The sequence below is a fragment of the Microtus ochrogaster genome, unplaced genomic scaffold (genome assembly GCF_000317375.1).
Source record: "Microtus ochrogaster isolate Prairie Vole_2 unplaced genomic scaffold, MicOch1.0 UNK69, whole genome shotgun sequence".
Classification (NCBI taxonomy): Eukaryota; Metazoa; Chordata; class Mammalia; order Rodentia; family Cricetidae; genus Microtus; species Microtus ochrogaster.
The window spans coordinates 855,853-869,849 of record NW_004949167.1 but is presented as its reverse complement, the minus strand read 5'-3'; the positions used below and the strand labels follow the sequence as shown (position 1 = coordinate 869,849).

General features: G+C 50.7%; 1 protein-coding gene across 2 annotated transcripts in view; it reads left to right on the top strand.

The window, feature by feature from the left end:
* Positions 1 to 405: 405 nt before the first annotated feature.
* Rnf220 (ring finger protein 220) overlaps positions 406 to 13,997 on the top strand; it is a 231,242-nt gene continuing 217,650 nt past the window's right edge. The window contains exons 1-2 of one of the 2 annotated variants that reach the window (XM_013354799.2): positions 406 to 660; positions 6,970 to 7,711. In XM_013354799.2, coding sequence (XP_013210253.1) covers positions 7,087 to 7,711 — 625 coding nt within the window. In that variant the 5' untranslated portion in view covers positions 406 to 660; positions 6,970 to 7,086. The remainder of the gene's footprint in view (positions 661 to 6,969; positions 7,712 to 13,997) is intronic. The other variant, XM_013354801.2, reaches the window with a different exon arrangement.

Sequence of the window (13,997 nt, the reverse complement as noted above, 5' to 3'; positions counted from 1 at the left end):
AGCACTGACGTCAGTCTTAAAAGATTTACCCATTTCCTCGTGGTCACTTTGGTTCAAGAAAGAATCGCGCACCAACCACTCACTCAGAAATCTCCGGAGGGTAAGGAGGAGAGATGTAAACAAAGGCTAAGGACCTCTGTAGTTTCCATTGGGGCGGGCCACCAAAGACCATCCAGCCTCTAGTGAGGGCAGATAGGTCTATTCTCCCGGAGTGCCCGGGGTCTGGACTCCATTTCCCAGAGTCCCTTAGTACCCTAATGTATTCAGTGCTCAGAGTGCCTGTATGTGTGTGAGTGTGAGAGAATGTGTGCGTGCATGTGTGTGTGTGAGTGTGTGTGTGTGCGCGCGCGCGTGTGTGTGCGCCTCCGAGTCCCTGGGAGAGTGGAGGCTCATTCACTGATTAGAGCCAGCGCTGAGAGGCAGCACTGCTCTTCTCTCACACCAACCGAGTCTCTTGATCTGTACATGCAATCCCAGGCAGCTCGCGAGCACAAACCCGGGGCCAGCCGCCTGCTGCTGCTGCTGCCGCTGCCGCCGCCACCGCCGCCGCTGCCTCCGCCGGCTCTGCGCACCCGGGACTTTTCATGCGCCACACTCTCCGGCTTCTCACCTCGGTGTCCTGAGAAGTGCGACCGTTCTCCCCAGGAATTTCCACGGCAAGTATGGATCCTAGAAAGGGGTGTGGATGAGTGCGTACACAAGAGGGGTGGGCGCGAGGGCGGTCGGGTTGCTGAGGAACCTGGCTAACTTTCCGGGTTTGTCTCCCTGGGATTCGGGCGGCTCCCCTGCGACAGGGGCAGAGATTGGGACCTGCACTGCCGCGTCTTAGATCTTGGCGACCGAACCTCTTGGCTGTCGGTGCCCCGCGCGCTCTGTGCGCTGCCTCACTCAAACTTTCCGTCTTGAGTTTTCCTTAATGTGTTTTATTTGGGGGGTGCAAGGGGAGGGACCAGACGCTGGAATTGGACAAGTAGGGAGGGTGAGGGGGATAGCCAGGGGAAGAGAGCAGGACTTCTCCATCTTTTTATAGCCCCATTCCACTTTGTTTGGGTCTACCGCGAGTAAGCCCTCTTGCCCGGCTGCCCGGTGCACCCCGCTGTGATTTCCAGCGGGGCCGGGGCTAGGTGGTACTCAGTGGGGAATCTGAGGCGGCAGGCGGGATAGGAAAAGGGGCGATCCGTTGAGAAACGATCACAGCCGCACAACACATTGCAGACCTGGTGGGGTATCCGGGAGACTCCGGAGCCTTGGGGTCCCCGGAGGCTCGCCTTACTTTTTCCTGGCGGGGGCGGGTGTGAAGGATGTGGTAGGAGAGCGTGGGGGTGGGATGGGGGAATCCTCCGCCCTCAGGAAGAAGGCAGGTGCTGCCACTGAGGTGAACCGTGCTACATATAACCGGTAAACTCTCTGCTCCGCCGGGGTGTACTGGCCAGGCCTTGGAGTAGCGCGGTCCGTGTTGGTCTCCTGGGATTTTGGGGGGGGGGAGGTCGGGATCCCCCCTTCCAGCGATTCTAAGGAGCGAGGCCGGAGGACGATCTTGTAAAATCGGTCGCCTTGCTCTTTTCGTAGTGTTTTTGTTTTTTGTTTTTTTTTTTTTAAATTTTCGACCTGCCTTAAACTGAGTAACAATTTCTCTTCTCCCGACTTGAGAGCAAAACTTTTCAGCGAGCACGCCGGTTGCTGCAGTCCTGCGGCCACCGCCGCCGCGCTCGTCACCCGGGGCCGAGCGACCTTCTCCGTCCGGAGCCCGGGACCAGCCACCGCGCTCCGGAGCCTCCGGCCGCCCCCCACCCCCAACCCGGGGCTTTTCAGGGCTCGGCCTGGGCGTTTCGCCTTTGTGCTTTGTAAGAGAAAGGCTTTTCTTCCAGGGCACAACAAACTTGGGCGGAGAGCTTCCGTAAGGCCCCCCGGGCGAGGCCGCCCACGGTGGTGAGGCCATCTAGGGCTGCGAGGTTCGTCCTGCGCTACGTTATCCCCTGCAAGAGCTCGAGGCCCGGGTGACCGTGCCCCGTGAGGGGTGCTGAAACCCCGAGGTGACGGGGTCTTGGGGTGTTGGAAAGCAGTGAACACATTCTCCCTTCCTTTTAAGAACGCATTGCCTTCTCTGATTCGGGTCACCGCTCCAGGCAAGGCCCAGGGCCTGGACTGGGAGCCCGACGCACTTCGGGTGGCGGCAATGCTTAGGGCCAGGGCCACCCGGATGGGGCGCGGCTCTGTCTGGGTGGCCTGAGTCGTCCTAGGTCTCTCGCCTGTGCTCTATCGCGGCTTCAGAAACAGCAGAAAGGGAAAGCACCCGCTCTCTCTGCTCACGGTGTCCTGCCACCATGACCTACCTCCCGCCTCGGTTAGAAGAGGCAATTGGGGGCTGGAGTGTGGGGGGGAATAAAGGGGGCGAGCAGGGAGTAAGCAGCGAGAAAGACTGAGAAGAGCCGAGCGGGCTGGGGCTCTGCACCCCCAGGCTTTTCTCGCAAAGGGAAAATGAGTGAAGGGGGTAAAGGCAGAAAGAGCGTCGAGAAAAAACGAGGCGGGCGTTTCCTGATCGGATCCCTCCCGGCCGGCAGTAACCGGGGCTAAGTGGCGTGAGTTCTCTCGCTGCGCTCCGGGCAAGGAGGAGGGAAGGCCAAGGACTGCGCTCCACCGGGGCCGGGCGCGGAGCGAGCCGGGACACACCTGTTCTCCAGCCACGCGGGGTTTAGCGGCCGGGCGGTGACTGGAGGAACCGCCGAGCCCCTACCTGCTGCACCCCACGCCCGCAGTCCGAAAACCGCGAGGGCCTTGCGGCTCCGCACCAGCACTCGTTGGCAACGGAGCGGAGTGGAGGAGTCTTGTGGCCGCCGGCTAAAGGGACGCGCTGCCGCCGCGTCCGGGTCACCCGCGGGGTGGGGCGGTTTAGGGGCTCTGGGTCCTTGGACTTTGGTCCAAAGCAGGCTGCTTCCAGCGCCTGCCCCCAGGCAATGTGCGCCTTTAGACCTAAGTCCCCGGGCTTGTGTTTCTTTCGGGACTGGCGCCTTGGTTCCCCAAAGTTAAAACTGTTTTGAGCGGAGGTTGTTGGGGTCTTTGTACAAAGACAAGCGAGAGCGAGAGGGGTCAGGCTACCGAGTGGTGGGTTTGGCTTAGCCGTTGACCCCAAGTTTATATAGGTTTCTCCTTCTCCTCTTGTTCCCTCGTTTTCCCTAAAAGAGTTATTTTTACCCCTGGGTTGAGACTAATCGTGGCTGAAATCTGCACCCGCACGCTCAGCATCCCCGCTACCGCGTGCTCTAGGATCGGTCAGGTTGTCGCGGATTCGCATCCGATGGCCAAGCAGGATCCGGGTCTAAATCCAAATGTGCCATGGATTACCAGGCCGAGTCTGAATCTCAGGCGTTGGCCCTAGCCTGGGAGCCGCATTAGCCTTCTGCTCCCTGAGCCTTCGCACATGGTGGTAAAATTTCTGTTAGAGCGGTGTTTCCACATACCCGCTGGGCATTTGGTGTGCGGGGGGGGGGGAATTCTCTTCAAGCGAAGTCTGTGAACTTAAAAAAAAAATCTTTCCTTCATGCTTCACAACCCCCCCCCCCCCGCTATTCTGGCCTCATTTCCCATTGTTCTTTGCTTTTTAAGTTGCCCGTTAATTTTTTAAAAGTTTATTTCTGCAAAGGAAAAATATCGTTTAATTTGTTCTATTATTTTAAGTCATGGCTTTTGGAAACGGTTCAGAGACCACAAAAATGTCACCTGTTGTAATAAGCAGAGGAGCGTTGCCTGTGCATTTTAATTGCCATCAGACTCCTAGTTTGGTGGGCGCCCTGAGCTCCGCACTGGGAAAGAGCTTGCTTTGTGGCAGTCATTTCCAAGTGGGTTTGGCTCTCAACAACCACCACCACCAGCAGCAGCAGCAGCGGCACCGCTTCCTTGCACTGCCATCCCCGAGCGGGTGAAGAGGCCCCCCGACCCTAGGCAGGGGTGGGAGTCAGTTCACTGGCTGGAACTTTCTGTCTGGCTTTCGGTTTTTCCACACGAAAGTGGCTAGTTTGCATCGGAGAGCGCGGACCGCAACGCACCAGCCCAGTCTCAGATAATTGCACGTTCTGAAAGCCAGCTTCTTCATTTGTCTTGGTTCTGGCATGTTTAACCACGCAATTAGTAATCTCACTAATTATTCAGTTAGCCGACGTTTTGTAACCACTTTAAACCAAGGTCGGGTGTGCGGAACAAACAAACTCGCATACATACAGAACCAACAGAACCAACCCCATCATGTCAAGGATTTGAAATTTTAAAAACTCGGTATTTGTTGGTCCCTCTGTCCAACCTCACTGCCTGCCGGACAATTTATTTATCTTCGTGGATTGATCCCTCCTCCTTGTTTAGTTAATTCAACAAAGACTTTTTGCAATCTGTTTGGAGTTTGTCTGATGCCGTGGAAAAGTAGCTGATGATTTATTTGGTTGCTTTTCGATTTCTGTCTTCAGCCCTTCTTTCTCCTCCTTTCAGCGGGGATGTCAGCTGTTATTACTTCCTATTGATCCCTTTGCAAAGTGAGAAGTGAACTAAAATTAATGTCAATTCCACTGCTCAGATCAATAGCTGGAGTTATTTTAATCTGGATTTGCACGAAGTGCTAAATTAAAAAAAATCAGCATAGAGGCAGAAAAGTACCAGTTACTTACTTTCTCTCTGCCCGGTTCTTCACAGCCACCCAAATGCGCCAGCAAGCTGATTATCTTACGATCCATATTTTTTTAATTAAGAGGGTCAGTTAGTTTTCTTATTTTGGGTTCTGTGTTTAAACCCATGACATTTTGACATTGGGAGTGTATTAACTATAGATTTTCATAATGACTGTGGTCTGCTGAAGCCTCATCCATACTGTTAATGTGAGGAGGGGGAAAAGAAAGAAAGGGAAAAGGAAAAATGCCCCTCCTCCCTTGCAGAGACCAACGCCCACACAGCGGAGCAGAGGAGATGTGGCCTGGAAAAATATTGTTGATTTATTTTCAGTGTAATGAAGTTTTCAAATGAATTCACAGGTTTGAGTGATTCACCGCATTCTATTGGCGTGTCCGGTGCTGCCGCCAGATCGCTAATTTATGAAACTCATTGAACATAATGAGGTGATCTAGGAAGTAAAAATGGAAAGTGAATCCTTGGGGGGAGTTATTTTGTTTGGGGAAGATTTCTTCCCCTCACCCCTAGGGTGTTACATCTGTCCTTTCCCTCAGCCAGCCTCCTGGATGAACTGTGTGTGTGGCTGGATAGACACACAGTTACTCCTGTCTGTTGTGAAGAGCTGTGTAGACCCCCTTGGAACAGCCCTCGACCCATTTTCAGAGCCTCCATGTTGTGGGACCATTAATCTGACTTGAAAACAGCCAAGAACAAAATCCCAGACTTGTCAGGCTAACTGGCTGTCCTTGGCAGACCATTCCCTACCCTGCTATAACTTGACAGGAAAGTTATTTAAAATTTGGAAGAGAGGAAAAATCCGTTAATGTGAGATACATAATCTGGTAATTTAGCAATGATGTCTATAAGGAGAGATGCCAAATGAGGAAGCAGTCTGATGGTGTCCACTCATCTTCCCAATTAATAACAGTCATTGACATGTCTGCTACAGGATGGGAGAAGGAAATACTCTTCCAGTACTGCATTAAATGGGGGGTTCATTGGCAGTTAACTGAGGGTTTCTACTTGAGGGAATACCAAAGATGTTCCACTACAGAGGTGGGCTTTTTAAAGGGAGGGAACAGTTTTATTTTTGACATGACTCTCAATGTATAATATGTAATGGATTGGTAGCTTGGATCTTTTAAGTTCTGTTCCATTTCCACTGAGAATATAGAGCTGAAGCTAGCAAGTCCTGCTATTCTGATATTACCCTGCCTTTTGATATACCGTTCTTCTCCCTCGATCCCCACTTAGTATATTAGAAACCGAATCAGTGGCTATGAAAAGGTACAACCTAATTTTATGAGGGAAGCTGGAAGAGGTCTCTCTGAAATCCAGTTTGTTCTGGGGGGGCCTTTATTGGACATCAACTCTGCCTGGGCCAATAAACTGAACAAAACAAGTCAGAAATTTTGTTAACATTTTGCTCTAAATGTTAATGGTAAATCCAAGGCAGTTTGCAAATTTCCTTAAGCATGGATGCATCAGTAACCAGAATTATGAATCCAGTTTTTGCTGCCCTGGAAGAGAGCATGTGCCAAAGCCACCAGTTACGTTTTCAGAAATAGTCAGAGGTGTCAGGCATTTTGTTGATGATGGTGGTGTTTCTTCTTAGAAGAAAAAAATAGGAGGTCTGTGTGGTCAGAGGGGGTTGTGCATCAAAAACAACATATATCAGCTATATGTCCACATGGCACTCGTTTCTAGGGACAGGCTCGGGTGATATATGAAGATGTATGTGAACGGACTGGCCAACGTATATGACTTAGCCGCACTTACAGTCTGTACCAGCGCATACATACAGATGCTCGTGGTCTAGCTGGGTGTGACATAGGGATCTGCAGTATAATGATGAAGAAATATATTAATATGGGGCGTCATATATGTAGAACCTGGTCTCTCAAGCCTGCCATGAGTGGTGTTCACAGGTGGAAGCCCTTTAAAATATAGACAACCCCCCCCCCAACACACACCTAATCTACCGGGTGGCTTGGCCTTCCAAAGCTCATTTGCTCAGGGAATATTGTATTTGGAGGTTTTATGATTTTTTTTTCTTTGCTGGGCTTAGGCGCATTTCACCCGGAACGTGTAGGGACCAAAGTCAGCTACGCGTACATCACAGTAAGTTGTCTATTGATTTTCCTGAATGAAAACGGTCTGCTGCTGCTGCCCACTGGCTCCTAAAGCCTGCGGTGTCTCTTGCCCGAGCATCTGTAAGCCAGAAGGATGGTGTTTCAATCACTTGGGGTTTCCCTTTTTTTTTTTTACCTCCCCCTGACTTTCCTCCCCCCTCTTTTTCCCTCTTTGCTGTTTCTGCAGGTCTTCGAAGGGCATGATTCCCCAGTAAAAATCCTCGCCCTGATCCAAGGTGTGGGTCGGCCTCCCTCCCAGGGAAGACTGCTTCTTGTGTGACACCGGCCATCCAAAGAGACTCCGATGGACTTACACCGGGCAGCCTTCAAGATGGAGAACTCATCCTATCTCCCCAACCCTCTGGCATCCCCAGCGCTGATGGTCTTGGCGTCCACTGCCGAGGCCAGCCGGGATGCCTCCATCCCTTGTCAGCAGCCCCGACCCTTTGGTGTACCTGTCTCAGTAGACAAGGACGTTCATATTCCCTTCACTAATGGCTCCTACACCTTTGCCTCTATGTACCATCGGCAAGGTGGGGTGCCGGGCACTTTTGCCAATCGTGATTTCCCCCCTTCTTTACTACATCTACACCCTCAGTTTGCTCCCCCAAATCTAGATTGCACCCCAATCAGTATGCTAAATCACAGTGGTGTGGGGGCATTCCGTCCCTTTGCTTCCACGGAGGATCGGGAGAGCTATCAGTCAGCCTTTACGCCAGCCAAGAGACTCAAGAACTGCCATGACACAGAGTCTCCCCACCTGCGCTTCTCAGATGCAGATGGCAAGGAATATGACTTTGGGGCACAGCTGCCATCCAGCTCCCCCGGTTCACTTAAGGTTGATGACACTGGGAAGAAGATCTTTGCTGTGTCTGGCCTCATCTCTGACCGGGAAACATCCTCGAGCCCAGAGGATCGGAATGACAGATGTAAGTACTTTGGTTGGAGCCCTCTCTCCACCCCCAGTAAGCCCTGCTTTGCAGAAGTGTTCAACAGGTTGGCAGCCTTGCACATGCTCCTAGTGTCGGGAAAGGCCAAGTGTGTCCCTTGTGATAGTTGTGATGGCGAATGCTTACTTAGCTCTCCTCAGGGATCAGTGAGCCAGTTCTTTCAGGTTTTCTAATGGTAGGCACAGGCAGACTGGTCTCAGTTCCAGGGCTGGCTGGCTTCTCTGGAGACTGTGGAGGGAAGAGGGTGTCATAGATACATAGGTTCCTAGGGAGCTGGGGGCCCCAGGGAACGGGTCCATCCCGCCTCTCTGCTCTCTTCATCTGTTTCCCCGACGACAGTGTTATTCTTTTCATGTTTCCTCTGTGTCGTAGCCAGCAGACCCCACGTGATTTTATTTCCTCAACTCTCAGCTCTTGTCTGCATCAGGTTATTTCTCACGGAAGGACAGAGGTGTCGTCGGTCACCATAAAGCATTTCAAACAGCTGTGTTTTCCTTGCGATCCCAGGGCTGCAAAGCTGACTTCTCTTGGGATTTGACAGGTTTGCTGGATGCTTAGCCTGGGGCTAGCTTTTAGGAATAGACATTGCTGTGTGAGTGTCCCATGGTTGATGTTCACAACTGTTACTAATTTCTGCTTATGAAATGGCTTTTCTCATGTTCTCCCATGCCTTGGTAGGTTCTGGCTACATTCACTAATCACTGGAACTTTAACCTTTCTAGGGAACTTGTAGGACTAGAAGGGAAGAACCCTGCAATCTTCTGCTCCGATATAATCAAAAAATAATTGTGTTTTGAAGCTTTGGGGCTGTGTGTAGGCAGAACAGTTTTCTTTAAACTGGTGAGAATTTATGAACTGAGGGTGTTTTTCCATCCAACCTTTTGTTCTAAGATTTGCTGCGTTTTATTTATTTTCTTAAGAAAACAACATCTGAGGTTTGCCTCCCCTTTCCTCTGTTTTTTTTTTCTTTTTTTCTTTCTGCTTCTGTCCTCTCTATAACCACCAACGCAAGCACCATTTTTTTTCTCTTCTCTTTATGATGCCGAGGAGAGTAATAGAGACATTGCTGCTTTCTCCCCTGTCGGCCCTGCTTCCTCAGGCTGTCTCCTTGAATTAGGCACTGTGTTAACTTTCCTGTGCTAAAAGGCATCTGCCTCCACCCAGCGTACCTTTTCAATAAAAGTCACCATAAAATCAACCTGCCTTGTAAATCCATCGCTCTTTGGTTTTGAAATATGTTGAGAGTGTGTCTTTTTATGTCAGTGTCTGTTAGCCACAGACCTCCCCACTTCAGGGAGAAAGCTGTGGCTACGTGTCAGCAGAACTGCCACGAAGCCCTGGCTCTCTGGCTGGCCACCTTTTCACTTTCTGTTGACTGCTGTGTGCTGTGATCCTGCCCCCCTGGGTGCACCTGCCAGACAGGTGCGTGGCCTTGTTTTGGCTTGGTTTTCTAGTTTGTTTCAGTTTTCATTTGTGGAGTGGAGAAGGCTCCTGGCAACAGGACTCCTCACGGTCCCCGTTAAAGCTGTGTTGAGTTAGGGTGTGACCAGTTCTTCCCCACTTTTCCCTCCAAGTACAAGTTGAAAATGAAATCCTCTCCAAACCAATATGTGGTACCCATCTGGAGGTCAGGACGTCTTTCTTTTCACCCCATGCGCCCAGCTTGTCTCTATTTTGTTATCATTTTAGCCCAAACCAGTGTCAGACTCCCAGAGCAGGAGGAAGCTTGTTAGTCAAGTCAGAACCCATAGATGTGGCTATCCATGCCCCTCTGAGTGTCAAAGCCATAACTCTTCTGTTTGCCTGGTTTGCATTGTATGGTGGTACCATCCCCCGTGGAGATGGATCCCTCACACAGGAATACGCCTGGGTGGAGAAAAATTAAATGACTCTGTCTCCCAAAGTGAAATGGAATTCTGACCTTGAAATTAATGGGATTCTGATCAGAAGGATGGGGAAACTTCTTTATTTCAAATTGTCATAGGAATTGGAATCCTCTTTCCTTTTGTTTAAAATATCCTTCCTTTATAGAGTGCTTTGCGTTCTTTTTCTTGTACACAGGCAGCAAGCTTGTGGGAAGGTGGGGAGTCCAGAATCCTGCACACACTCAGATTATTAGGGTCGCATTTACGACTAGTCTTTAACCAGAAACAAAGGCACCAAGTGAAGAGGAGACTGTTCCCCAGTGGTGGCCCTGGGTTTGTGCTACCTTCCCCTTCCTTGCCTTAGGTGGGGTAGCTGGCTTTGCAGGTGTTGGACTGGGCCATACCTAGGCTTTTGATTCTGAGTGTTTGGAAGGAAGGAGAGGAGAGACATTTTCTTCAAGGAAGGCGAGAAGAGCACCGCAACAAAGTGGGTAGCGGCTTTCTTGGCTCCTGTCACACACCGACGTGTGTCAGAATATTTATGGTCTGTTTTATGTAAATACATATTTAAGGGCCGTTAGAAGGCCTGATTATCCCCACTAGATGCCTTTCGGGTCCTCCCTACAGAACCGTTTTGAAATAAGTAATATTTTCCAGATAATCGAATGACAGTATACAAGACTGCTTCCAAAGGGGGAGAGCGAGCTCAGGGGCAGATGGGGCAGTGGTGGGGGAGGGAGGCGGAAGAGAGCAGACAGCTCCGAAGAGCATAGGCACACGATGCCATGCGTGTGCTCACATTGCCAAATTGAGCCATGTATATTTTTGGCTTGTCAGTTATTAAAATTTAGAATTAATTTCTGAGATGGTTAATTCAATTTTTTTTTTAGTTTTCATCAGACAAGTATTTTTTTCATAGAATTTTTTTTTAAAGTTTTAATTATATATTAGTAGTAAAAGTCCTAAAGGAGAATTTAGCCTCAAAATGTTTATAGCTTTGTTGGTAAGTGGGGTGGGGGCGAGCGTGGGGGTGCATGTCCCTTACTGGGTGTAGAAGTTTTCTGACTGTGTTTTAGGTTGTTGGGAATGGTTTTATGATGGAAACACTGACAGCCTTTACTGTGGCAGCCACCTTCTGCTCACGCTTTGCATCCATATGCAGATACGTCCACATGCCTTTCAGAAAGACGCCTGCAGACATGGTGTCATGCACACGTGTTCAGCCCTTAACTGGAGTGCTGATAGGCAGGATTGCTTTTGTGATTAAATGTGCTTAGAAAAAAAAAAAGATACAAGTATAGCTATTTGGGTAAAGTGTCCTCTCTTCTAGTGGATGATTCCGGTTCGCTCGCCTTTCTACCCACCTGGCTTCCCAGGTGATGCCAAGGTAGGTGCTGGGCCTTGTGGAACAAGGAGGCCTTTGCTCTGCACGACTCACTTACTTGCCCTGGAAAATGGGAGAAGTGTTTTTGTGAGACACTGTTCGTTGTTCGTGGAGGATTCATAATTCCCCAGGAAGGGGACTGAGGTAACTCCGGTTTATTGTCATTCCCTGAACCAGTCCCCAAGGCACCTTGTCCAGGGAAATGACGCGAAAATTTATGGGCCAATTACGAATGGCCCATGTTGTGTCTTCCCTATGAAGTGTCTATAGATGTGTTTCCCAGGGCCTTTAAAATAAACATTCGTCATTAAGGAAACTTTACAGCAGAAGGGAAGGTAAGTCCCGCGTGCTGCCGGGTGCTAGAGTCCCTGCATTTATTACTCTCTCGCTGTATACTGTAGGTCTGGTCATGTGCATCTCCTGATGGCTTTCCTCAGGCCACCGCTTTGCCCAGATTCCTGCCTGACAGACAATCTTTGACCAAGCCTTATCTAATCCCAGACTGGACTTGGTCAGCATGCATGCCTACCCCAGGCATGAGTGAACTCAGAACTGTGGAGCTGTGACAGGCCCTGCCTTCTGGCTCACCCCAGGAAAGGCCACTGGGCACTGCCCATCAGGATTTTGTTTGGTCCTCTCTGCTTGGACCATCCCTGTGGCCAGGTACTTTCATGGGTAGGCAGGAAACCTGAGATCCCCCAGAAACTCCTGTCTGTTTTGCTTGATGCTCACCTTCAATACATTTGAAAAGTAGGACCCAGGTCCCCAGAGCCCTGGTTGGAGATGGTATTTTGCACTCTAGATGTGTCTTTATAAAGACACGTGTCAATGAAAACCCTCTATCCTAGGCCACCTAGGCCAAAGGCATCTTGGAAAGCTAGCTGATGTCAGAGGGGTGAGATAAAGGGGAGACTTTCCAAGGCTTCTGGGATTGGAGTGGCCAGGGAAAATTAGTTCCCTGGCTCCACCTCTGGACTGCAGCTGAAGCAGATGACCAGTGTGAAGGGTCAGCCACTGACCAGAAAGAGGGGTCAGAGGGTTGCTTGTATCTTAACTGCTCAGGTCCTGACTACCCAGATCTAGGCTCCTGATGCGCTCAGCTGCTTTGGGTTTTCCTCCCACCCACTTCTCCCGCGGGGCAAGAACTCCTGTGATGTGTGTGGTTGTTCACTCCCAACACAGCCACGGATACTCCTTTCATGCTGCTGGGTTTAATTGTCTTGTTGGGATAAAGAAATGTTTGCACAGCTAAAGTGGGGCCGGGCTGGACGGGAGCGGTCCCCGATGGCTGCAGAGCCATCTGGCCTGGCTTGGCTCTGCTCTGCGAGCGGCTCTCCCGGCGCTTGGGCTGGCTCTGGCGGCCCCTCTCCACGGCCCGCGCCCGCGATCGCCTCTCACGGCGGGACTGCCTCATCACCATGGTGAGACGCGGACCCTGGGGCCGTCCTCCCTCCTTGCCGAGCGCCCTCCCTCACGTCAATTGTCATGCAGAAGCGATTCGGGCTGCCGCTTCCTCGCGGCCGCCAGCCAGCGCCTTGTCGCCCGCACCGGGGTGGCTGGTAATTGACCGTGGGGGAGGGCACGGGGACGCGCGGGGACGCGCGCGCGGGGCGGGCTACTCAGTGGGCAGCGCCCGCCGTCCAGGCGGGTCCGCAAACACTTTCAGGGGCGCCGGCGACTTCGCTGTCGCTCATCAATAAGAAGTCGGTGCGCGGTCCCCGAGGCGCGGGGAAGGTCAGCGCATCACCCCACTCCCCGCCCTCCAAGTCCCCACGCGCCCACATCGCTCTAAGGAATCACTTCCTCTCAACAGACTTGGGGAATGACAGCGACCGGGCGGGAGGTGCAGCTGGTGTCCCGGAGTGATTGGGACTCCACGCGCGCGTGCGGGGTGGCCGTGGGGAGGGCGGGGCCGGAGAGACCAGGGCTTGGGCGGCGCTCTGAGCCAGGAGAGGGGTCGAGGGCGTGGGACCCGAGGTGGGCTTGTGCACACGCATGTGGCCCCAGCTTTCCCTTGGGCAGCAGGAATTTGAGGCTTCTCCTTTCAGTTTCAAAAAGAATTTTTCCCTTCGTCCTGCTTTTCAAATTTGCGAAATATTCCAGGGAGTGTTTCCCAAGCTCAGGCTTGGTGAATCTGCAGGATTGCTGGTATCCGGGCGAGGCAGCCGCGGTTGCCTCTGACGCTGGGAGGCTCACAGCCAGCACAGCGGGACTCGTTAAAGTCAGGGCAATTTCTGGAACTCTTCCCACGGGAAGTTGTCCGGAACTGCCTTCCGGTCAGCGGCCCCAGGTTGATTATTTGGTAGCCCCTTTTTTTGTTGTTTGAAAACAAAACAAAACCGCACAATCAAAACAAAACCTCACACTGAATCCAAAGTTGTTCTCCTTCCCCACCCTCTGATCTCTTCAGGCAGGAAGGAGAGAACTGAAAAATAAAATTATGTCTTTATATTGCTTTTTCTTATTGTTAACCCTTATTAGCTACCTCCATCTGGTTAATGAGCACAAGATAAAGTGTAGCCTTTGCAAGTACTCCGGATTTAAAGTGACAATGCCTTTAATCGAGTTGAAATTCTTAATGGTTTTTTCCCCTCTGTTTTAACCCATAAACCACATGCATCTGGTTAATAAATATCAGACCACACTTTGGAATTATTCTTTCTAAATACTTGAGATTTGGGGTTATGATACATGTCATCGTAAAACCCACACGATTTTAACACCAAAATAACCATAATTTTTGGAGTTGAATTTTCCCACACGTTAGCAATATTTCTCCACACCAGTTTTATCCCTCCTAAAGATCAGCTGCAAACTCAAGGATAATGTATTGCTATTCAGCCGCCAACATGCCTTACAAATTTCAAAAGTGTCACTTCAATTGTGCATTTGTGACTGAGCAGAATGTGTTTTTATCTTCAAAGTGTGTGCTCCAGGTGGGGGATTGCTAAATATCTCTTTCTTTGGAGGAAAGAGAAGAATTTTCTGCAAAAAAAAAAAAAAAAAAAAAAAAAAA